The sequence below is a fragment of the Equus asinus genome, chromosome 3 (assembly GCF_041296235.1).
Source record: "Equus asinus isolate D_3611 breed Donkey chromosome 3, EquAss-T2T_v2, whole genome shotgun sequence".
Taxonomy (NCBI): Eukaryota; Metazoa; Chordata; class Mammalia; order Perissodactyla; family Equidae; genus Equus; species Equus asinus.
In genome coordinates, this window is record NC_091792.1 from 161,897,093 (window position 1) to 161,920,498 (window position 23,406).

At 54.6% G+C, this 23,406-nt stretch overlaps 1 protein-coding gene across 4 annotated transcripts in view; it reads right to left on the reverse strand.

Annotated features, from left to right (window-relative positions):
* Positions 1 to 43: 43 nt before the first annotated feature.
* Positions 44 to 23,406, reverse strand: part of PDE6B (phosphodiesterase 6B) — a 35,198-nt gene continuing 11,835 nt past the window's right edge. The window contains exons 4-22 of one of the 4 annotated variants that reach the window (XM_014832197.3): positions 14,348 to 14,488; positions 14,184 to 14,258; positions 13,049 to 13,113; positions 12,043 to 12,109; positions 11,826 to 11,873; positions 10,932 to 11,081; positions 10,480 to 10,623; positions 9,827 to 9,892; positions 9,018 to 9,164; positions 7,790 to 7,897; positions 7,309 to 7,418; positions 7,044 to 7,131; positions 6,661 to 6,761; positions 6,261 to 6,368; positions 5,616 to 5,679; positions 5,231 to 5,305; positions 3,930 to 4,013; positions 2,578 to 2,725; positions 44 to 1,742 (exon numbers count right to left, since the gene is read on the reverse strand). In XM_014832197.3, the coding sequence (XP_014687683.2) occupies positions 1,684 to 1,742; positions 2,578 to 2,725; positions 3,930 to 4,013; positions 5,231 to 5,305; positions 5,616 to 5,679; positions 6,261 to 6,368; positions 6,661 to 6,761; positions 7,044 to 7,131; positions 7,309 to 7,418; positions 7,790 to 7,897; positions 9,018 to 9,164; positions 9,827 to 9,892; positions 10,480 to 10,623; positions 10,932 to 11,081; positions 11,826 to 11,873; positions 12,043 to 12,109; positions 13,049 to 13,113; positions 14,184 to 14,258; positions 14,348 to 14,488 (1,848 nt within the window). In that variant the 3' untranslated portion in view covers positions 44 to 1,683. Of the gene's footprint in view, positions 1,746 to 2,577; positions 2,726 to 3,929; positions 4,014 to 5,230; positions 5,306 to 5,615; positions 5,680 to 6,260; positions 6,369 to 6,660; positions 6,762 to 7,043; positions 7,132 to 7,308; positions 7,419 to 7,789; positions 7,898 to 9,017; positions 9,165 to 9,826; positions 9,893 to 10,479; positions 10,624 to 10,931; positions 11,082 to 11,825; positions 11,874 to 12,042; positions 12,110 to 13,048; positions 13,114 to 14,183; positions 14,259 to 14,347; positions 14,489 to 23,406 lie in introns of those variants that run through there. The other 3 variants (XM_014832196.3, XM_070506435.1, XM_070506436.1) reach the window with 3 other exon arrangements.

The window sequence follows — 23,406 nt, forward strand, 5'->3', positions numbered from 1 at the left end:
CAGAAGAACTGCTCACCCATTACAGACCCAGGATGCAGCACACAAACAGGGCAAAAGCACAGAAACTCTGTCGCCTGTTGTCTGGGGTATCCCGGTGAGGAGCCCTAAAGGTTGCAGTTTGTAACAGACACAGCTGGCCCGGGCGACATGGGTGCTGCTCGGTCTTCTCTGAGCCACAGCCCAGACCCCTGGATGAGCACTGCAGGGAGCAGGCAGTGCAAGTGTTGAGGGGTGGAGGTGGCTGGGTGCCCTTACAGTTGGAACCTGGATGTCCATCCCCTTCATGAATCCTCCCCTTGACCCCAGGGAGGGGATGTGGCCTCTTGAGGACCAGTGTGGCTGTTGCATAAGCTGCTCAGGGGGTTTGCATCTGAGATGCCTGAGCAGACAGGCTGTTCTGCGCCTGCTGGCCATGCCCCTTTGACCCCTGAGGCCTGGTGTTGGACTGTTGCTCTTTCCCAGCTATAGGCCTTGAGCAGATTTCCTGGGCTTTGAGTCCCAGTTCATTGGTAAAATGAGTTCATTTGCAAGTGTGAAAAGCAGAAGCAGCAAAAGCACTTCAGAGCCCTGTTTGTGGTTCAGGCGAGGTTTGGGGGAGCCCACCCGGCCTCCTGAGGTGGTGGCATCCAGTTGAGGGGAGGTGGCTGGCGCCGAGCCCCTCTGGGAACCTGGAGGAGCCCCTGCCCCTGTCACAAGCCCTTGTCACCAGGTGTCACTGACTGCTGAGATGGAAACTAAACTCCTTCCTGTGAGCAATGGCCGTGCAGTGCCCCCCCATCGCCAGGAGTTCTGGGCGAGGGCCTGAGCTGCATCCCAATTGGTCTTACAACCACTGGCCTAAACGTGCAGCTGGGAAGTTTCCCATGGGATTAAGTGTCGTCCAGTGTCAGGAACAAATGTTCTGGAGCTCATGTTACCTGTTAAAAGTCCTTAATTTCAACCAGATGATTAGTACCCGGTTTGGGCCTGACTGCCTATCTTCCCAGCTCGCAAACATTAAGTCATTGGAGGCATGTGCTTGCTGCTGTAAGGGAAAGCTCAGTTGTAAAGGAGGACTGGGGTAGAACACAGGTGTTTGCAGGAAGGCCCACGCCAGCCTCTGGGTCTGTCCGTGCAGTTCAGAGCAACTCCACGTGGAGCACTTGCTACAGATCATTTCTGCACCGATCAGTCAAGTCAGGTCGAGGCTCTACTCACAGCCTTGCTCTTTCTGGCAAGACTTTCCGATGGGTCACATATGATGTGCCTGCCCCCGTAATTTGTGCCATGTAAAAAAAGGGCAACTTGTTTTCTTTTTATTTTATTCTAAACTTCTGGTCATAAGTTTTTTCCTAAACCAGATGGGAAGCAGCATCTGTGTATCCATCTCTCTACTCATATACACATAAACACATGTGCAGTTGTGAATGTCCCACCCAGTGCTTTCAGACACAGTTCACAGGCCCTTTAGAGATCTCTCGGTGGTGTTACTATGTATCCAAAAGGTGGATGAGTGTAAGGTAGGCTACACTGTGCAAGTTATTGATGGTTGGCTTTAGTTTATAAAAACAAACCTTAAAAAGGTTCAAAATGTTCAGAATTGTCTTCAGTCATTTTCTCGGGCTTCCTAAGCTCTTGTACCAAACCTATAGAGGCACAATCCTGCAGGCATGGGGCTGAAGCCATCGGACCCCAGTGACTGGCTCACAGGATGCTGCAGGTGGAAGACTTGGGCGCTGGGCCACCGTTGCAGATCTCCGTGCCTGCTGCAAGAGAAGACACGAGGGTAAGCGAGAACTGTGTGCACACCAGCCCCGCTCCTGCACTCCGCTCCGCGTCCTCTACCAGCCCTGAGGAGGAGGGCAGAGCGCGGGTCTGCGGTCAGCCTAAGCCGATTAGCCGGGCTCAGCCTTTCTTATCTTAGCCCTGGTGACACTTTCAGTCCTGGCCTCCCTCAACCTGAAACCGTCCTGTTTACCTTGGTTTCCTCCCCACAGTGGGGACCTGGAGCGGGCAACAACAAAAGTCCCCAAGCTGAGGGGACCAAGCACAGGAAATACAAGGCGCAGGAAACAAAAGCTCTGACAGCACAGGGAAGGGGGCATGCACACTTGGCTCCTCTCTCAGCTCACTTCCTTTCCTTTTTTTTTAGGCCTGCTGTTTGTTTCTGAGGGTGGCACGGAAGTATAGGTAGATTTTCTGAGTTACTTAGGAGGGAACTGATGCTTGATGGTGGAACAAAAGAGCTGTTAAGAGTCCATGATGTTCCACCTGGCCTTTCCTCCCCTGCATAAAACAAGTAACACTTGATGTGTTATTTTCTCAGAGAAAATGAGTGCCTGGCTAGGAACAAGAGGAAATCCTTTTAGTCCGGCTAGTTAGCTAGGATGAATTAGCAGGGCTGGTTCTGTGGGAGGGGCCTTCCCACCTGCCTCCTCAGTGAGGAATCTGAGGGGGCCAACCCCAGGCCTGCTGGAAACCTGCCTCTGCTCCAGATCTGACCCTGCTGCTCAATTCTGTCTCCTCACACGCTGACTTGGGGATTAGCCAAGGGCCAGCCCCTGCCCCCATGGGCCGTGGCAGGAGCGGAGCCCAGACCTTTTTTGGCCCCTGTCCTCTCCTCCTGCTTCTCCTCCAGGGCCTTCAGTTTCGCCTCATACTCATCAGCCAGGGCCTTCCACTCCTTCCTGTTGTTCTGCAGTCGGTCAAACATGGGCAGGATCTCCTCGTGGAAACGGGAAAACTCCTGGAAAGGGAATCAAGTCGGGCACACCTCCCACTGCCCCTGGGCAGGTTGGGACCAGGCTTCCCCACGCCCCGCCTCCCTCACCCGAGGGGAGTACCCATGAAGTGGCCCGCCCATGCAGGAGGAGGGAGGGAGGGCCACTGAGATGCCACTTTCCCAGTAAAGCTCTGAAGAGGGAGAGTGGCTCGAGCTTGTGCTCTTGAAGTTAGAACGGGGAGCTGTGGGGTGTGAATGCTTATGATACAGATGGCCTTGGGTGAAGATCCCAAGAATAGAGTGAAAATAACCACAGAAGGGGAGTCCCCGGCAGAGGGGTGGGAATGCTCGGTGCACCTGCGGGTCCTGCAGCTCCTTCTCCCGTCTCGCATACACACAGCATGCATCATGGCGCACATGTCATGCTCACACATGCACACACACCGGCTGTGGATCATGTGGATGCCGTCGGGGAAGGCAGTGGTGGGGAGCCCCACACTGGGGCTGCACCTGTGACCTTCAGGGCTGGAACGTACATCTTGGTGCTGTCTTCTTCCCCAGCACCTGCAGCCCCGCGGTGGAGGCGGAAAAGGGAGCTGGTGCTTCAGTAAAGGGAAGCATGGGTGGCCTCAGGGGCCAAGTGGGGAGTGGGATGGCCAGTTGGGAATGACTTTCCTCAGAACTGGTCAACCTCCTCCTCAGAGTGTGGGGTCTGGCCCCACAGGCCCTGCAACCAGATGGAGTGGAGACCATGGACGTGTTGGGTGGCACTGGGTGGGGCCCTGCTGTCAGACCCCCCTCGCTCACTGGCCAGTCCCAAGCTGTGACCTCACAGCACCTGCCCCGTGTCCTCAGCACTGTGTCCCATGGTCACTTGTCAGCTGTGCAACACGTGTTTGCTGGGCGAGGCATACCCAGCTGTGACAGATGGACCCATCTCCGTCCTCCCAGAGCTCACAGACTCCGAGCAAATGCACCCGCAGATAAACCGACGTCAGTTTGGGGAAGGGACGTTTGAGCTGAGACCTCAAGGTGAGGGGAGGACATTCCTAGAGGCAGAGAGCCTGGTGGGAAAGCAGCTGGTGAGGGTAGGGGTGGGAGGGGAGTCCTCCGGGGTGACACTGAGGGTTTCAGATTTTAAGTGCAGATGTGAGGAGAATGGGGGCCAGAACAGCGCGTGGTGATCGGCTGGCCCACACCAGCCCCTCCTCCTTCGAACCCTGTTCACCTTGTACACGAACGTGCACACGAAGTCGATGAAGCCGACCTGCAGTTTGGGGAGCTCGGCTGCCTTGTTCCGGTCCATCATCGGCTTACGGGGGGAGCAGAGACACGGTGAGGCGCTGGCTGGCAGGTGTGCCCAACAGCTCCTCTGAGTCCCCAGCACCCCTCAGTCCTAGCCCAGCTAGATGAGCTTATCCATGGACACAAACTGAGCAGCAGCCCTGGGATGAGGGTGGGGCCCTGGCCCTGGGACCTAATCTGCCTTGATACACGCTGGCCATTGGAACAGGAAATCCAGGACGCCCCGTGCCTCTCCAAGCCATCGGGCCTGATTCTGGGGCAGCCCGGTCAGTGTCCATGGTCCTGGCTTGTCCCATGTCTCCTGGGCTCCCGGGGAGCTGCTCTAGGGAGCCCCGGGCTCAGGCCAGGTCAGCCCCTGCTGGAGCTCTGGGAATCCTTTCCTCCCGCTCCCTGGGAGCTATCCATGGTGCTCACAGACCCAGCACACCGCTCCCTGTGGGGCAAACCCTAGGTGGGCTCAGAGGAGCTGTCCTTGGTATCCACAGATCCAGACCCCCAGCTACTTCCTGTCAGTTTCTTCTTCCAGTGACCCACCCTCTGGAGCTTGGTGTGGTGAGGGTGAGCCATGCAGGACCCTAGAGGCCTGGCCCAGAGGGGACAAACAGGCTTCCTGTCTTTCCCTCAAAATACTTTGCTAGTTGGCCAGGGACCATTTCCTGCACCTGCATCTAGTCCCAAAGTCTTCTCAATTCCTCGTTCAGTTACATGTTGACTGTGACACAGGCTCTCCCTCTTCCACATGTTGCTGGACAACCTATGCTGTCCTTGGCCCCTTGGGATTCTGACCCCACATTGCTGAACTGAAGACCCCCAGCATTGTCCATCTACCATGCTGTGGGCCCCCAGACTCCAGTCACTGGCTTTCTCTGGCCTTGCACTCTCCCCATGGGCCAGACCTGCTCTGCCCTGGGCTTTCCGGAGCAGCTCATGGCCCAAATGGGGTTCACTATGGAGCTGCCTGGGCCCACGGAGGCTCTTGGTTATGAGCCACAGCCTGGTTCTGCCAGTTTCCGTAATAACTTTCCAACCTCTGCATGAGCATCACAACTCTACCCAGACCCTCAGCCACCTAAATTTACACTCGGTTCATGTCACATGATCCCACAAAGTGAGACTAAGGCCCCAGGACCCCAGAACCTCCAAGGGTCCTCTGTCTGCACCGAGCCAGGACTGAGGCTCTCAAGGACTATGGTGGGGGTGGAAGATTCTGGAAGCAATACTCACAATGGGTTGCTGATCCAGAACTGTCCTTTCCAAGTCACCTTGCTCCCAGAACTCAGCTGCCACCAGCAGAGCGACCTAGGGGGCACACAGAGGCAGTCATCCTGCGGAGTTCAGCGCTGCGTCAGAAATTGTCCTGAAAACCCACTAGGAGGCTCCACGCCCTTGGCCCCCTCCACCCAGACCCTCTGGGGCCCCCCACTATTCAGGCTGAGCCTGACGCCCAGCAGCACCTCCTACTGTGGTGGCTGCCAGCCCAGTCCCAGAGCAGCGTGGCAGCCCTCAGCACCACTTGCAAACCAACGGGTCTGTCCCCCCATTTCAGGTCCCCCTAGATGCAGTCCCACGAGGCAGTGACAAGAGGGCGGGGCCCCATGGGACTTCTGACCTTGCTCTGGACTTCCCAGGGCTTGGTGATGGCAGACAGGTCACACGCTGTCATCATCATGGCCCTGTGGGCAGAGGAAGCTCCAGGCACGCCCAGGCAGGCCTCCTGCCACCCCTGCGCTCTCCTCCCCCAGAGGCTGGGTGACTGGGGGGGCACAGGCCCAAGCCCCTGTGTCCTCCCAGCAGTGGATGGTCTTCCTGTGCACACCACTCCAGCTCCCCTCACACCCACCTCCCCTTGCAGCCACAAACTAAAGTCAACAGTCTCTGTGGGTGACTTCTACATGCTGGTGATACACATGTCTTCCCTTATTGGGTCTCTGGGGCCATCCTGGGGAGGACATGGCTCTAAGGCTCCACTTCACAGAGGAAGGAACGGAGGCTCAGAAAGTGAGTGAATTACTGCCAAAGTCCACAAACTAAGGAAATGGCCTGTCTGATCCTGAATCCTGCACTGTCTCCCCTGACAAAGAGGAGCAAGGAAGATGGAGCATTTGCTTTGTGGCAACAAAGCCGTTAAGAGATGAGCTCTTTTTGTTCTGGAGCATTCGGGGACCCTGGGGTCCCCTAGTCCCGTTGGGATAGGTTTGCAGGATTAACCAGCCACCAAGGGACAGAGACCCCTCCTGTCGCTCCCACTGCTTACATGACTATCTCCTTCCGGGTCGTCTCCAGGGACAGGTACTCCACCCAGCTCTTCCTGTCCTCATAATTCTTAGACTCGTCCACAATCTTCTGGAACATTGTCCTTTTCCTGAACCCCAGGAACAAGGGGAGAGAGTTGACCCCCAGCCCCTCACTCCACGCAGGACCCGCTCCTACGCGTCCTCCTGGATCCTAACCCTACACCCTCCCAGGAGAGGATGACACAGGGAGTCCCAGCCTAGTGGGGCTGCAGGGAGGGAGTGGGTCGGCCTGGAGCATCCCCCAAAGTGGGCTCCTGTCCGGCCTCCTGAGGTCTCCACGGTCTTCTCAGAGACCGCCCCCCAGCCGGCTGCGACCGGCCTCCTGGGGTCCCCGTGGGGCGGGCGGACAGCAGCACCCACTTGAAGTAGAGCGCCAGGTCCGTGGCAATGATGGCGATGTCCATGAGGTGGATCACGTGCTCGTGCTGCCGCCGGTTCAGGTTCTGGTAGATGTTCAGGGTCTGCGGGAGGGGCTGCTGTCGCAGGGGCGCCCCAGGCCGTCCCCTCCCCCGCGGGGGTCGGCTGGCTTCCACCCACGGGTCAGGGGTACGCGGCCCAGGGGCCCCACACCCCCCCCCCCTCCCCCAATGCCGCTCGCCCGCCTCCCCCGCCGGCCTCGGACCGAGCTCCACCTCCCCCCACACCCCCGCCCCGCATCCGAGCCCCGCCTTATGCGCCTGGGACGCCGCGGGGGGGGCGGGGGGGGGCGCCGGTCGTGGTCCGTTGGCCGGGAACGCCCGAACCTCCTCCGAGAGCAGGAACTTCCCGAACTCCAGGTGATGCCGCTCCAGAATCGAGGAGCCGTGGAGCTTGGCCAAGGGATTCTGGGACCTGTTTCGGAGGTTTAGCAAAAACAGCGGCAGTCAGAAGCCGAGGGGCCCCCGCGCCCACCCCCGCAGGGAGGAGGCCGCGCCGCAGCCCCTCGGAGGCCGACCGCTGCCCGGCTCGCTGCGGGGTGAGCCCTTGGCCCCCCGGGACGGGACGCGGGCGGGGCCCCAGGCGCCCTACTTCATCTGGTACAGGTTGTTGGTGCCGCGGTGGTCGATGTCGTGGCACAGCCCGGCCGTCACCATGGCGAGGGCCTCCAGGTCCGTGTAGTAGCTCTTCAGCTTGCCGGTCTGCGGAGACGGGCATCTACGTCCTGCAGCCCGGCCAGCGCCCTGCCCGCCCCTTCCCCGCTCCGGGGCGGGGCACGCGGGGGCCTGGGGAGCTGGGCCTGACCCAGCTGCCTCTGCCAGCCCAGGCCCTCTGGCTCCTCTAGCCTGGGGGTGGGTGCCGGTGGGAGAGGCCTCCTCCAGCCTCTGCCCTTGAAGGGCCCTACCTCCTCCGTGGAGGTAGGGGCCTGTGACGCTGCCCTGGGAACCAGGAGGGTCCTCACAGCCCTGGTCAGAGCGGGTGCCTCTAGTGCCCGGGCTCCTGCGTGCTCTGCTCCCTGCCCGTGGGGACCACCCGGCTTCTGGGTGCTCTGCTCCCTCCCCTGTCCACGCACCATGAGCAACGTGAACATTGTCTGGGCCACATTGAAGCCGTGGCGCCAGTTGTGGTAGGTGATTCTCCGGTACCCTTTGCTCACGGAGAACAAGAACCGCACCAGGACCTGAGAGAGGCCGGGAGAAACACAGGCTCTCAGCACTGGGCTGAGGCCCACCAGCGTGTCCGCAGGCTGATTGCTGGTGTGAAAGCCCTGCTCATCTGGTCCCCTAGGCCCACTGACTCTCCGTGTCCCTGTGACCACGCTGCCCTGACTGCCTTCCTGGGTGGGCTGTGCCTCGTCAGGCATCTGCTGGATGGACAAGGGGTGGCAGGCCGCCTGAGGGGCTGGAGCTGAAGCTGAGAACTGATCCAGCATTCATGGGGCGTCCGGGGCCTCCAACCTATCACCCAGCCCAAAATTGGGAAGAGGACCCCAGGCAAGGGGTCTGGTATATTTTAGAAGAAAAAGTCTGTTTCAGGCATGGATATTTGAATGGGGCGTGATGTGTGGGCACCTGGCACTGTGATGGAGAAATAAGATGGTGGCTGAAGGTCCAGAGGCCCAGGGGCAGGCAGGAGAGGGTGAGCCTTTTTCTGCAGGGCAGTTATCTCTGGACGACAGAATGTGGGCCAAGTGGGTCGTCTTATTGTTTCTATTGTGATTTTTAGGGCCAGAAATTATTTGGAAATATTTTTTATTCTGTTAATTTTTTAATATATTTTTTACTTTTGTGTTTTCCTTAAGTACTTAGTAAAATTTCTTTTTAAAATGCCAGCCTGCTGCACCTGTTCTCAGGGGTGCCTGAGGAAACTCGTTCCCTCACTGGGTGGTGGGGAGGCGTGTGGAGGTGGAAGCAGGGCAGAAACGGAAAACCTCAGGGAAGCGGCAGAGCTGGGCAGGCCATCTCCTCCTCCCTGGGACCACCTCTGAGGGGCTCTGTGTTCAGACATAGAGGATGCCGCGTGCTTTCTGCACAGGTGACGGGAGGCTTCTGTCTCCTCCACCCCACGCCCAGAGATGTGCTTAATGATCGAGTTACCTGGAACTCCTGTTTATCACTTTCCATTCATCCATCCATCCCGTCTTTTATTCTAGGCATGCGCGTGTGTGTACTTTACCTGCCTTCACTGTCCATTCTGTAATGAACATGCCTGCCCCCAAACTTCCTGTGGGACCTGGACCCCTGACCACATCTCTCCCACCTTTTGGGGGATCTAGGACCCCTGGCCAGTCCCCATCCCACCTCCTGGGGGATCTGGAACTTCCGGACCACACCCAGCTCGTAGTACATCTGGATGCCGCATTTGACCAGCTCCAGCTCTGTGCACTCCAGATCGGAGAAGTGGAACTCATAGATGTCAAACTTGGTGGGCCCTGGCAGCACTTCTTTCTGTGGGAGGGATTGTGGGGCTGAGGGAGGCAGGCCCATCAAATCTCCGCTTGTCCCTCGTCTCTTCTCCTCCTAGAACCCTCTGTCCAGCCTCAGACGCCCCAGGTGTCTGGTGACATTGCCCTTCCAGTCGCTCTGGCCTGTAGCCCGGGACACACACATCCCTGCTGGCTCAGCCCCCTCCCTCCCCTCTCCTCCCACCTGTGGCCCAACAACAAGAACTTGCCTAGCTGGGCAGACACAATGATGTCGCCAGGGAAACAAACACAAAAATATGCACATAAAAAGATACTCAGGCACAACCAAAGATACACAAGGACGTGAATACGCAGAGTCACACGAAACGATACACAGGCACACAGGACACACACGACACATGTGACACAGACACGTATGGACACACACACGGCAGTCACACATGAACACAGGATCACACACGACACAGGTGCACACATGACATGACACACAGAAACAGGCACACACACACATGACACACACACACACACACACATGGATACAGGCACATGGGTACACAGACAGCACCAAACATCACAAGACGAAACTGCGTGCTCAAACACACTCCTGTCTCCTGGGAGTAGAGATATCTCTGTCACCCTCAGCCCTTCCAGTCTCCACCTGAGGGGTGGGAGTCTGATTCTGACCAAGATTTTCCCCAGCTCGTCCTCCTCACAGTCAGCAGGCTCCTTCCCCAGGAGTTCTCTTGTTGGCTAGGACAGAAAAAGTGTTATGAGACAGAGTGACAGCGTCACCTTCACCCCGCGTGTTGGGACAATGAGACACTGTCACTTAGGCTCCTCGTGTGGGGGGCAAGGTGACAGCGTAACCTATACCCCTCATGTTGGGACAAGGTGACAGCGTCACCTACACCCCTCATGTGGGGGACCAGGTGACAGCATCACCTACACCCCCATGTGGCGACAAGGTGACAGCGTCACCTATGCCCCTTGTGTTGAGACAAAGAGACATCGTCACCTACACCCCTCGTGTGGGGGACAAGGTGACATCTGGCACAGAAGAAGGATGATTGCCTGGGAAGCCTGGCCTAGCAGTTGCAGAGAGAAGGGACATTGCGCGTGGGGTGCTCGCATTCCCTGCGCGTCTCTGCCTTTGGCACATCCTGAGTCTCCACATGGATGGCTGGTTGAGCCCTCACACAGCATGACCGGGAAGGCTCTGACCACCCCTGCTCATGGCTGAGGAAAGGACCCCAGGCCGGGCAGAGCGTGTGGGGCCCCAGGACGAGGCTGGGCCCTGACTCCCAGCTGTCCTGCCTCCCCACCGGGCAGAGCTGTACCAGGATCGACTGGATCTCGTCCTTGTCGCATCTCACGTGGTACAGAACCATGTCCTGGGCGATGTCCTTGCGGTTCTCCAGCTTGTTCATCTTGTCGTAGGTGTCGGTGTTCAGCACTGACCAGCCCAGGAATTGTGTGAGGGACTGCGGACGGAGCCATGTGTCACCCACCCTGACGAGCACCTCGTGTGCCTGGCTCTGCATCCTGTGTGCAGCTCCCCCACTGTGCCACTCCAGGGCAGTGAGTGCTTCTAATGGGGTCTCTGTGGTGCCCACCGGGGAGCCCCTGGCTTCCATGAATGGGACCTCACAGCTCTTCCTTTTCCCCACTCTCTTTGGGCCTCATGCTGGGTCAGGGGGCTATGGCAGGCGGTAGGGAGGGACCCTATATGGGTAGGTCCTGCACCATCACACAGGTGTCACCTTGAGTTGCACCTGTGACGAGTGTTTACCTCCATGAGGACTTCATCCTGCTCATCGAAGGGCTTCCCATCTTTCCTGTTGTAAAACGTTGCAACCCCCACAATCTCCTCCTTTTTGTTGACGATGGGCATGGAGAGGACGTTCTTGATGACCCACCCAGAGTCATCCAGAGGTCCTTCCTGCAGGGAGAGGTGTCCAGAGATGACCACTGCTCTGGGTGGGGCCCTGGCCCGGGCTTGACTCCCAGTGGGCGTGAACCTCATTTCTTCTGCCCTCGAGCTGCGGGGACCAGGTCAGTGCTCCTATCTGTGCACTGCCCCTGGCACGAGAACTCCACGACTGGGGTTTTTGTTGTGACCTCTCCCACTAGAGGAGGCGGAAGATATTTTCCCAGCAGGGTGGCTTCGAAGTGTGAGTGCTGGGGTCACAGAGGGTCCCTCCCTCGGAAGCCCCCACGCTATCTGAACGCTCTGCTGCCATACTCTTAAAGTTCTTAGTGACTGTCGAACAAGGGGTCTTGCACTCCCATTCCTCGGGGCCCCAAATCACGTGGCCAGTCCTCTCACCCGTCCCACCGACACCTGGCCAGTGGAGTATGGACACTGGCAAGTTCCTGGAGGAGCCCCTTAGAGACAAAGCCCATTTCCACCAGTCCACTTGACCCTTGGCCTCCTCCAGAAAAGAGCCTGCCCTGGTCCTGCGTCCCCATGAGGACACGAGGAGCAGACTGAACCCTTGCTGGAGCCCAGCCTGCCCAGGAAACCCGCAGACCTGAGTGGGTGAGCTGCATGTCTGTTGTTGTTAGCCACCGACATTTTGAGGCTGTTTCTTAAGAAGCAAAAACGAATTTAGCCCATTGTTTCCGAACCACAGCATCTTCCTTCCTACGTAAGTACTCTTTCTGCTAATGAGTGGACAGATACCTGAAATTTGAATGTCTCGTCGGCGGGGGCATTCATGATGTTACAGATCTGAAAAACGATCAGAAAAACGACTTCACCTGAAGCAACTGAATGGACAATATGATTCTCAGCAAGACTGTCCCACCCTATGGGCCTCTAAGTGGGCAAAGTGGGGCAGCGCACAGGCTGGTGGGAAGGGCCAGTGCAAGGGATAGAGGGCAGGGCTGTGGGGACTCACAAAGCCACTTTCTGCCACGTAGGTCGGAAGGCCACTGGCCAGGGCCCAGTGATCAGCCGGGGGTGTGCTGGAGAGAGAAGCAGGGGTCAGGTGGCGCAGAGGCTCCGCGAGGTGGGTGTGTGCATGTAGGTTTCGGCAGGTGTGTGTTAACATTTCCTGCTCTGGATCCAGGTGATAGAGGGATGATGGAGATTGTGGGGTGGGGCGGGGGAAGGTAGTGAGTGGGTCGTGGGAAGCTGGTGAGGACTCAGGAGGGTTGGGGGCTGAATTTTGGGGCATCTGAGCTGCCTCATTCCCCCTCTTCTGTCCATGCTGAGGCCCCTCATCCTGGAGGAGCCCCTTTTCCCTACTGGAAGCCACATGCTCCATCCCAGCCTCGGGGGCCCAGTACTGGTCACCTGCCCTGTGGGCCTGGCCCTGACCTATGTCCAGGCCTAGCACTTAGATCCCAGACCCTGCCTGGGACCTGTGGGGTGGGGTCATGGGGTCACATGGCCATGTGACTCTAGGTCTGGGAATGGCCGGCTGCCTTTACCCTGTCTCCCTAAGTTGGAGTCCTGCCCTGCCCCCCACTGGGCTGTGAATCCCACTGAACTGGCTGTGCCCTCCTGTCCTGCCCCACTGGATATGCAGTGTTGGGCCTCCCTTCCGCCGGCTCCACCTTCCTGGGCTGGCAGGATGAGCCAAGATGGGACCCCAAGGGCATCAAAGGTCAGTTGCTGCTGACAAGGCCACCTGGACAACTCGCCTAATCTCCTGCCCCACATGTCCATGGTGCCTCAGGCTGTCACCTCCCTCCTCACCCACCAACTCATTTTCTCCTAGATGAGCGAGTCAGCCTCCCTCCCCATCCTGTTCTGCCGCGACCCACAGTGCAGGGAGCACCATGCGAGGGACTGTGCCAGGAGCCACCGATCCACTGTGACTGGTCCCTGGAGCTGACCCAGCCTGGGTCTGGGGTGGTCCTGCCCTTAAGCGATGCTTCTCATGAAACTCTGGCACTTACGGGATGACCTTGATGTCTTCCTTGCCGTGGAGGATGTAGTCAATGACTTTGTAGAAGAGGATTTCCTGAGAAACAGACCACAGCAGTCACCAGGGGAACCTCCCTGAGAGATGAGAGGAGCCACCCAGATGCCTTGCCCCGGACACACACACACATGTGCACACGCACACGCCACATGCACCCACACAGCCACACACACGTGTACACACACACCCCACACCCACCTACACAGCTATACACAGCCACACACATGCACACGCACACACCACACCCACCCACACAGCTATACACAGCCACACACATGCACACCTGTAAACACACAGACCATCACAGACACTCGTGGGACACACACCACACACTGGCTTATGTGTCTTTCCTCTCATCTGTGTCCTCATTACATTTGTGTCCCACTCCAGCCCACACACAAATGGGGCCTCATACCCCTTCATACACACACACACAGCCTACCCAGGCCTGTGCAGCTGTGACACAGCCACACAGCCACACACTCACTCCTGGAACCATGGCAAGGCATGGTCACAGCTACCCTTGTGCAGGGACTCCTCCGCACACTTGGCTCACAGAGCCCACTGATCCTCACTGTGCCCTGCGTGGAGGCCCTTGTTATCACCCCCGTTTGACAGGCGGGGAGACGGAGGTGTGGCGAGGCTATGCAGCGTGCCCCAGGTTGGATGCACAATAAGTGGCAGAAGTGTCTGCCCATGCTTTTACCCTCTGTTCACACTGCCTCTCTGAGGTGCACACATGTGTGCACACATGCACACACACACATACAAGTGGCCCCATTTGGGGAGATGTTACAATGATTTAAGGATGGGGTAGCAGGAGGATCAGCCCGTCAGACCAGAAGCTGTCATGACAACCAGGCTGACGGCCCTTGTCAAGAGACTAGTCCAGGCCCCCCGTGACAGAGCCAGGCAGGGCTGGAGTCAGGGGGAGGGGCCTGCCCTCAGGAGCGGTCAGACAGCTCTCTGTCCTGCCTCCCTACACACTTCCCCTCACCCTCCCCATCCCACCTGGGGTTGGGCTGGGACAGGCCCCTTCCCACCCTGGAGCTGGAGCCAGGGAAACTGAGGTGTGTGGGCTGGGCCTGTCCCCCGCTACCATGACTTACACGGCCATCGGGCGTGCGTGGGCCTGAGTATGGCTGGGCTTCTCCCATAAGCACAGGCCACACGTCGAAGAATTCCTGGGCAGAGAAGAGAAAGGAGCGAGGCAGCGGGTCAGTGCTGAAGCAGGACGAGGCTGGCTAGGGGCTGGCGGGAGCTGAGGCCTCACCTTCTCCTTGGTCATGTCCAGGAGGCCCACTGAATATCGGTCGCAGTTTAGATAGGCCCGCACGGTGTAGAAAGCCTTGTGGAACTGCCTCTCGATGTCTGTCAGCTCCTCAAACACTTTGTTGGCCGACCACAGCAGCACCTGGGGGTGGGGCATACCTGTGGACCCATGGCCACACACACACACACACACACACACACCTGTCTGACTGCAGCAGCACCTGGGTGGGATCTGTCACACCTGATACACACACAAGCACACATGCGTCTGACCACAGAGCCCCACAGGGACACTGATGGATGATGCCTCTCCAACAGTGTCTCGATACAGTGCTGTCACCCAGGGTTTCATCGCAGCACAGAACTACCCAGGGGCCCCAGAAACCTTCTGGGAGGTAAGGCCTCCAGGCTTTGCCACAATCGCACCACTCACTGCCTGGTGCTGGCCTCATGCTGAGCTAGCAGGTGAATGAGTATGTGGAAATAAATAAAGAAACACTAACTGGACTGGACTGTGAAGGCCTGCAGTGGGGCTCTGGCCCATTGCATGTGGTCATTTACACCAAACAGGAAGTACCACCACTTCACTGCTGAAGGAAGATTTCTCTCCCTGCCTGGCGACAGCCAGCCAACGGGAAACGCCACAGCTCAGCCAATGAGAGACCCTGCAGCTCAGCCAATGAGAAACACAGCAGCTCAGCCAATGAGAAACACAGCAGCTCAGCCAATGAGAAACACTGCAGGTCAGCCAATCAGAGACACTGTGGCCCAGCCAATCAGAGATGCCACAGCCGGGCCAATGAGAAATGTGCAGCCCAGTCAATGAGAATGTGCTGCCGCCCTGAACTGTTACTTTCTCCCAATGGACCTTCCTTTAGAACAGCCCCTCTCTCTCCCCCTTTTTCTGTATAAAAGCAGCTCCCTCCTTTGTTCCCTGGATTTGCCTGTGGTTCACCAGAGCACGCACATCCTGAACTGCAATTGTTTTTGCTATTCCCGAATAAACTCATCTGTGGATAAAATAACAGGGGAATTTGTTTTTAAGTTGACACGTGGATGAATGAAAATTGGAATCAATTGCCATGAACTTGAGAGGCAAAGGTCTGGCCAGCCAGCCCTCCATAATCAGCCTGTGAGAAGTGGGGTCTGAGAATAGGAATTCCTTGTTTTGTGGATATCAGGTCCTTTTGTGGTCTCGCCAAAGCAAGGTGATGATTCATTGACATGCTCCATGAAGCCCTGGCCAGACACTGCCTGTGGCATCGACCCCCAGCCAGCACCGGGCTGCTGTCCAGGGCTTCTGGCTAGGCTCAGACTAACTCTGCGGGGCTCTCCTCCCTGCCTGCCTGGACTGTGTTCCAGCCCTCATGCTCTGTCTCTAGCTTGTAAGGAGCCCCGCTAGGTGTTGAACCCTCTCCTCCTCCCAATCCTTCCTCACACAGCCCCCTTCCTGTCCTCCCCACTAGCCCTCTGAAGCCCCCCCCCCCACCGGTTGCTGTCATAGGCAGGGATGGACCTGGAGACCCCACCTGCCCTGGAGTCCTTCCACCATGAGGCAGCCCAATGCCTACCTCTCCCCATTGGTGGCTTGGCCCTGCCCCCTCTCTATCCATCTCTCTCCATCGCACTCCCAGGTGATCTCAGCTGACTCACTACAGGGCCTTTGCACAAGCTCTGTCTTCTGCCTTCACAGCCCTCATCCCAGGGCTTTCTCATCCTTGAGTCTCAGCCTAAAGTCATCTCCAGAGGGCTCCCCCTGAACACCTGCCAAACCAGATCTCCTGCAACGCCTCATTTTGTTCCCGACCTCACGATGAACAGTCTCATTATTTCCCCACTTAATCACAAGCTCTGTGATGTCAGGAGGTGCAGCTTTTCCATGGCCAGAGTGGCACCTAGCACCAGAGTGCTCAATGTGCGTTTGTTGAATTCATGGAAGGCTATGAGATTTGCAGCTCTAAGGAAGACTGAACAACAGGTCCTGTGGCCAGCTGCCACTTGGAAGTCTGCACATGCATGTCAGGGGTGGGTGGGACTACATGGTCACCCACACCACACTGCGTCTCCTTCATCTGTCAGCTGGTGGCTAAGCACCTCAATTCCCAGCTGCTAATGGCCTGGAAATAAAAGTGCCCAGTACAGAGCTCTCGACCCTTTTCCCCTATCACAGTGGGTAGTGATGCTGATCCGCCTCTCCCCAGCTCTGTGACCCCAGGAAACTTCGCCAATGTGCAGACCTGTCTCCCAACCTACAAAATGGGGATAGTGATGTTCTGCCCTCAGGATGCTTGGAAGATTAAGTGTCAGGCTCTCAGAAGAGTGCCTGGCTCTCAAGAGCCCCATGTGTGAGTGTGAGTGTGAGCGCGTCTGAGTGTGTACGTGTGTATGTGTGTGCATCTGTGTGTGAGTGTGTTAACCACCTGTGTGTCCATCCCACAAACACCTCCTGAGCTCTCCCTGTGACAAAGCCCTGGCTCAGACGAGAACCCACATCAGAGATGTCAGAGTCAGGGAAGCCATGGTCGGGGGAGGCCAGGCGCTCAGAGATGTCAGGGACAGCTGTCCCTGGTCCTGCTGAAGCTCGGTGGGGGTTGGGAGGAGTGTCTGGGTTGCACATCTAATTTTTGAGCCATCTGAATACTTTCATCCCCAAAGGCCATGCTTCAGGAGGGGGACAGAGTGAGGAGGAAAAGGGCTTAGTTCTCACAGCGCAGTGTCTTGGTGAGAACTTCCTCCACTCCCCACCCTGTCCCCTCTGTCCCTGTCCCCAGCAGAGCATCTCCTGTCACCCCCTGGCCCTCCCATGCCCCCATCAGACCAGAGACCAATCACCATGTGCTGGACACTGCTCTGAGGCAGGTCCTGTTATGGCCTCAAGGGAGTGGGGGCTCAGCAGGTTAGGCTGGTGTCCATATGGTCTGAAGCCAGGCAGCACGCCCCCACCCACCAGGGCTCTGTCCTTCCCCCTTCTTCCTATTTCCTTTGTAACTTTCTGAGTTGAGTCTGCCCACACAGACAGTGAGTAAGGTGCAGGCATCTTTGGAACATGGCTGGATGGTTTTTCACGTCAGCATGTGTGTGTGTAGCCACTGCTAGGTCAGGATTTAGAGCATTCCAGCCCCGTGAAGTTCCTCTGCCCCAGTCAGTGCCTCCCGACCCCTCCTGGAACGGCTCTTCTTACCATTGGCCCTGGAGTGTTCTGGGACTTCATCTAAGTGTCTTCACACAGTGCCTCTCCAGTGTCCCTTTGGGGTGATTCTTCATGAATCTCCAGTCTGCTCCTCCCTCCCCTGCACATGGGCCTTGGGCTGTCTCCATCTTGACTGCTATGAATCGCAGTATCTGTGGTGCCAGCTGAGGGCCCCCTGGACACCCTCTCACCTGTTGCTTTGATCCTACCCTCAGTTGCTCATCTTCTCAGGACAGTCTTCCCTGCCTCCTACTCCAGGCCAAGGAGAGCTCCAACCCTGGCTGATGCCCTCATGTTGCCTACTGGAGATTAGCAGGCCAGGACCCTCAGAGAGTGGCCTTGAGAGTCAGGGGATGGGGCCCAGCCTTTCTAGAGAAGCTGGAAACCCAGATTCTTATGTGAAATCTCAACTTTAAAATCTTGGGCACGGACCCTCTTTCAGGGTGCAGGTCATGCTTCACCTTTTGAGTCTTCTGGACTTTGACCCCTCCCCAGGGAGTGGCATCCCCTTCTTGACCCTGAGCCTGTGTTGGCTGTCATCAGCACACACAGCACAGCAGTGCCACCCAATGTTATGTGAGCAAAACACCAGATGGTTGTTTGAGTGACCAGGAGCGTGTGGTTGGCCAGGGAGCTTCAGTATTGCCCTCCATGGATTCATTAAGTATATTCTGGCTTAATGCTCCAAGGTGAAATCTGGGGCTGATGGTGAGGGGCCGTTTGGTGACCTCAAAAACAAGCGGAGACATTTGGAAACAGACAACACGGGCCTGCACAGCCCCCTGGAAGGGGGAGGCTGGCCTTATGAGGCCTAATCCTACGCTCACAGTACAGGAGGGAGGTGTCAGGATGACTGGAGGGCGAGGGGCAGACAGGAAAGGTAACTGCAGTGGACCCTGGGCGGCTTCGGCTCCCAGGGTTCTTATTTGGTGGTGAGCTCCTGAGAGCTGGTTGTAGAATCTTCAGGAATTTTCATAGCCAGATGTTAAATAGAACATTAAAGTTAAATGATATAAACTTAAAAATTAAGAAAATTATATTAAAACAAAGATTATAAATATGCAAACCCATCGCTTCCTTGTTATTCCACTACAGTTCACCATTACCCTAGCTCTTGAGGTATTTACGGTGGAGAGACAACCTACTCTACGGCACATCTCTTCCTAACTCTGTGTCCAGTGACTTCACAGTGGGGACTTCAGTGATGGAAATCGGTGGTGTTGCCCAGGGTGGAGAAGCGTGCCAGCCCCTCCTTGCTGCTTCCTGACTCACATATGACTCTGAACGTTTCTAATTGTTCTTGTTGCTTCTATTGCCTCTGACCAAAGTGGTGAGACACTTTCAGGAAGGGGTTGACAGGACCCCTGAGCCAGAGTTCGTGCAGAGGGTGATCAGGACTGAACATAGTTTTTGAGGAGGGGCAGCAGTGTCTGAGGGTGAAGGGCCCTGCTGAGGGGTCTTCAGGACCCTGGAGAGTGGCTACGGTTTTGGAGGAGGGCAGGGATGAGCTCTACCCTGAGAACTGCCTTAATTCTCAGTCACTGGCTCTCCTACAGCACAAGGAAGAGAAGAAACAAGGTGAAGGCAGCAGGCTTAACTGCAAGCCATGTGGGAGCCAGTCTTGGTTCATTTTAGACTTTTCTTCTCGAGAAGAGCTGTGAGGTAGAGCCCCTGCACTTCGTACAAATTAATTAGGTTTCTTAAAAATGCTGTTCAGAGTGTAGGTCTCAGAAACAGCTGTCTACTAGGACCAGGTGACGTCTGAATGGAAAATCAAAGTGCTTAATTGAGACGTGAATGTCCAGTGCTGGAAGGCCATTTTAGAATCCCACTGGAAGTACGTCTGTACATGCATGTGGTCTGAGGAGTTGGGAACAATGAGTTTCCAGATAGTCTGTGTTTCCTAAGTGTCAGCAATTCATTTGCTGGAATGATATCTATTACCTCGTTTAGGTCTGGGGGACAACTGGACAACAGAAAAGACAGAAATCCCCAACTCTTAGATTCACTTTCTAATGGGGAGGGGCTAGAACATGAACAGAGAAAGCAAACCATCCGGCTTGTTCCCAGGAGAGGAGTAAGTGGACAGGAACACAGCAGGGTTGGGTAAGGAATGGGGACCAGGGTGGGGGTGCTCAGGTCAGGGAAGATCTCCCTGCAAAGGAGCCATGGGGTATGCGGGGATGAGGTTCCTGGCAGAAGGACCAGCAAGTGCAAAGGTCTTTGTGGGGGAGCATGGCTGGGGAGAGCGGTGGTCTGGGGAGAGCCAGGAGGGGCAGCAGATTGCAGGGGAGCCCCTGAAGGCCACCCAGTCACACAACCTAAACTTTCAAAGTATGGCTCTGACTGCTGAGTCAGGGTGGACTGATGAGAGGTGCATAAGGAAAGGGACCCTGAGACAGTATGTATAAAGGGGATCCAAAAATTAGGGGTGACCGGAGAGGGAGGTGGGGCTCAGGACATAACAGGTAGAGAATTAAAAACCTGGCTTCTCCTGGGATTTGACTTTCCTGGAGGGAACATGGTCCCCCTGGGTGAGACACATGGCGGGAAAGTGTGTGTGGTGGGCAGGGCCCAGAAAATGTTCCTGGACTTGCCTCCCCAAGGCCCACACCTGCGGTGTGCAGGGTTGGATTTGAATCTTGACCTGAGGCCACTGTTTTGGAGATGCTGATGGTAAGAATTTGGGGAAATATCCCCACAGCAATGAAGTTAAGGGGCCTGGCTGAGAGGAGACTGCACTCCTTGCTCTTGGGAGGAAAGGAGAGCTGCAGTGCAAGAGCAGAATGAGAGCCACTCAGAACACAGTCCCGAGGGAGGTGGGTTAGACCCTGCCCCGGGCAGAGGGATAAGCAGACAGAACACTTGAGGAAATAATGGCTGGAACCACCCCAAGTAGGATGAACTCAAAGAGACCCAACTGAGACACATTATAATCACACTGCTGAAAGCCAAAGGCAAAGAGAATTTGGAAAGCAGTGAGAGAGAAGTGAGTCACCATGTACAAGGGACCCCCAATGAGATCATCAGCAGATTTCTCATCAGAAACTTTGGATCCAGAAGGCAGTGGGCTGACATATTCAAAATGGTAAAAGAAAAATAAAACTGTCAACCAAGAATCCTGTATCTGGCAAAACTGTCCTTCAAAAGTGAGGGAGACATTAAGACATTTACAGATAAACAAAAGCTGAGGGAGTTTGTTACACTAGAGCTGTCCTGGAAGAAATGTTCAAGGGTATCCTGCAGGGTGAAATGAAAGGAACTCAGGAACTCAGTAACTCAAAGCTGTGGAAATAAGTAAAACAAACTCCAACTGGACTGGACAGGGAAGGCCTGCAGGGGGGCTCCGGCCCATCCCACTGGCCAGTTACACCAAACAGGAAGTGGGACCGCTTAACTGCTGAAGGAAGACCTCTCCCTGCCAGGCAACAGCCCAGCCAATGGGAAACGCCGCAGCTCAGCCAATGGGAAACGCCGCAGCTCAGCCAATGGGAAACGCCGCAGCTCAGCTAATGAGAAGCTGTTCTCACCCTGAACTGTTACCTTCCTCCAATGGAAACTTTCCTTTAGAACAGCCCTCCTTATTCTTCCCTTTTCTCTATAAAAGCAGCTCCCCTCCTTTGTTTTCCAGATTTGCCTATGATTTGCCATAGCATGCACATCCTGGATTGCAGATCTTTTGGCTATTCCAAAATAAACTTGTTTCAAGGTAAAGTAACTAGAAAATTTGCCTTTTAGGTTGACAAAACCATATGAAGAAATAAAGACCTTAGTGAAAGTAAACACATGGACAAATTATAAAAGCTAGTATTATTATAACAATGAAAACTGTAAAACATTGCTGAAATAAATCAAAGAAGACATACATAGGTAGAAATACATCCAATTGATGGATTGGAAGACTCAATATTGTTACAATGTCAGTATTACCCAAAGTGACATACAGATTCAGTGCAATTCCTATTGAAATCTCAATGATGTTTTTTCAGAAATAGGAAAACTCATTCTAAAATTCATAGGGATTCTCAAGGGACCCAAAGAGCCAAAACAATCCTGAAAAAGAAGAACAAAACTGGAGGACTGATACTTCCTGATTTCAAAACATGCTACAAACCTACAGTAATTAAAACACTGTGGTACTGGCATAAAGACAGACATTTAGACCAATGGAGTATAATAGAGATCCCAGAAATAAACCCTCATATATATGATCAAATGATTTTTGATAAAGGTGCCAAGACCATTCAATGGGGAAAAGACGGTCTTTTTAACAAATAGTGCTGAGAAAACTGGGTCTCCACATGCAAAAGAATGAAGTTGGATCCTTAATTAACACCATATACAAAAATTAACTTAAAATGGATCAAGTACTGAAATTTAAGATCTAAAACCATAAAACTTTTAGGAGAAAAAATAGGGTAAAATCTTCAGGACACTGAATTTGGCAATAATTTTTTGGATATGATATCAAAGGCACAGGTAACAACAACAACAATAGACAAATTGAACTTCTTGAAAATCAAAATCTTTTGTGCATCAGAGGTCAATATCAACAGAGTGGAAAGACAACCCATGGAATGGGAGAAAACATTTGAAAATTATATATGTGATAAGGGATTAATATCCAGAATATGTAGAGAACTCTTAAAACTCAGCAACAAAAACCAGACAACCAGATGAAAAAATGGACAAAGGACTCGAAGGGACATTTCTCCAGAGAAAATATATGAATGGCCAATAAATGCATGAAAAGATGCTCAATATCACTAATCATTAGGGAAATGCAAATCAAAACTACAATGAGATACCACCTCACACCCATTAGGATGGCTACTGCAAAAAAAAACCCAAAAAAACAAAACAAAAAAAACCCCAGAAAATAACAAGTGTTGGTGAGGATGTGGAGAAATTGGGACCCTTGTGCACTGTTGGTGGGAATGTGAAATGGTACAGCTGCTGTGGAAAACAGTATGGCGATTCCTCAAAAAGTTAAAAATAGAATTACTGTATGATCTGGCAATTCCACTTCTGGGTATATACCCAAAAGAATTGAAAGCAGGGTTTTAAAAGGATATTTGTACACCCATGTTGAGAGCAGGGTTATTCACAATAGCTAAAATGTGGAAGCACTCCAAATGTCCATTGATGGATGAATGGATAAGCAAAATGTGGTCCATCAATACAATGAAATATTATTCAGCCTTAAACAAGGAAGAAGTGTCCAGCTTAGTGGTGTAGTGGTTAAGTTCCTGCGCTCTGTTTTTTGTGGCCTGGGGTTCGTGGGTTAGATCGCAGGTGCAAAGCTACATACTGCTCATCAAACTGTGCTGTGCTGGCGTCTCATATACAAAATATAGGAAAACTGGCACAGATGTTAACTCAGCGACAATCTTCCTCAAGCAAAAAGAGGACGACTGGCAACAGATGTTAGCTCAGGGCCACTCTTCCTCACAAAAATAAAGGAAGGAAATTCTGACATATGCTACAACGTGGATGAACCTTGAGGACTTCATGTTAAGTGAAACAAGCCAGTCACAAAAAGACAAATACTGTATGATTCCACTTATATGAGGTACTTAGAGTAGTCAGAATCATAGAGACAGAAAGCAGAATGGGGGTACCCAGGGCGAGGGGGGAGGATGGGGAGTTAGTGTTTAATGGGGATAGAGTTTTAGTTTGGGAAGATGTCAGGAGTTCTGGAAGTGGATGGTGGTGATGATTGCACAATATGAATGTACTTAATACCACTGAACTGTAGACTTATAAATGGTTACGATGGTGGGGCCAGCCCCATAGCCCAGTGGTTAAGTTTGTGCACTCTGCTGTGGTGGCCTGGGGTTTCGCCAGTTCGGATCCTGGGCGTGGACATG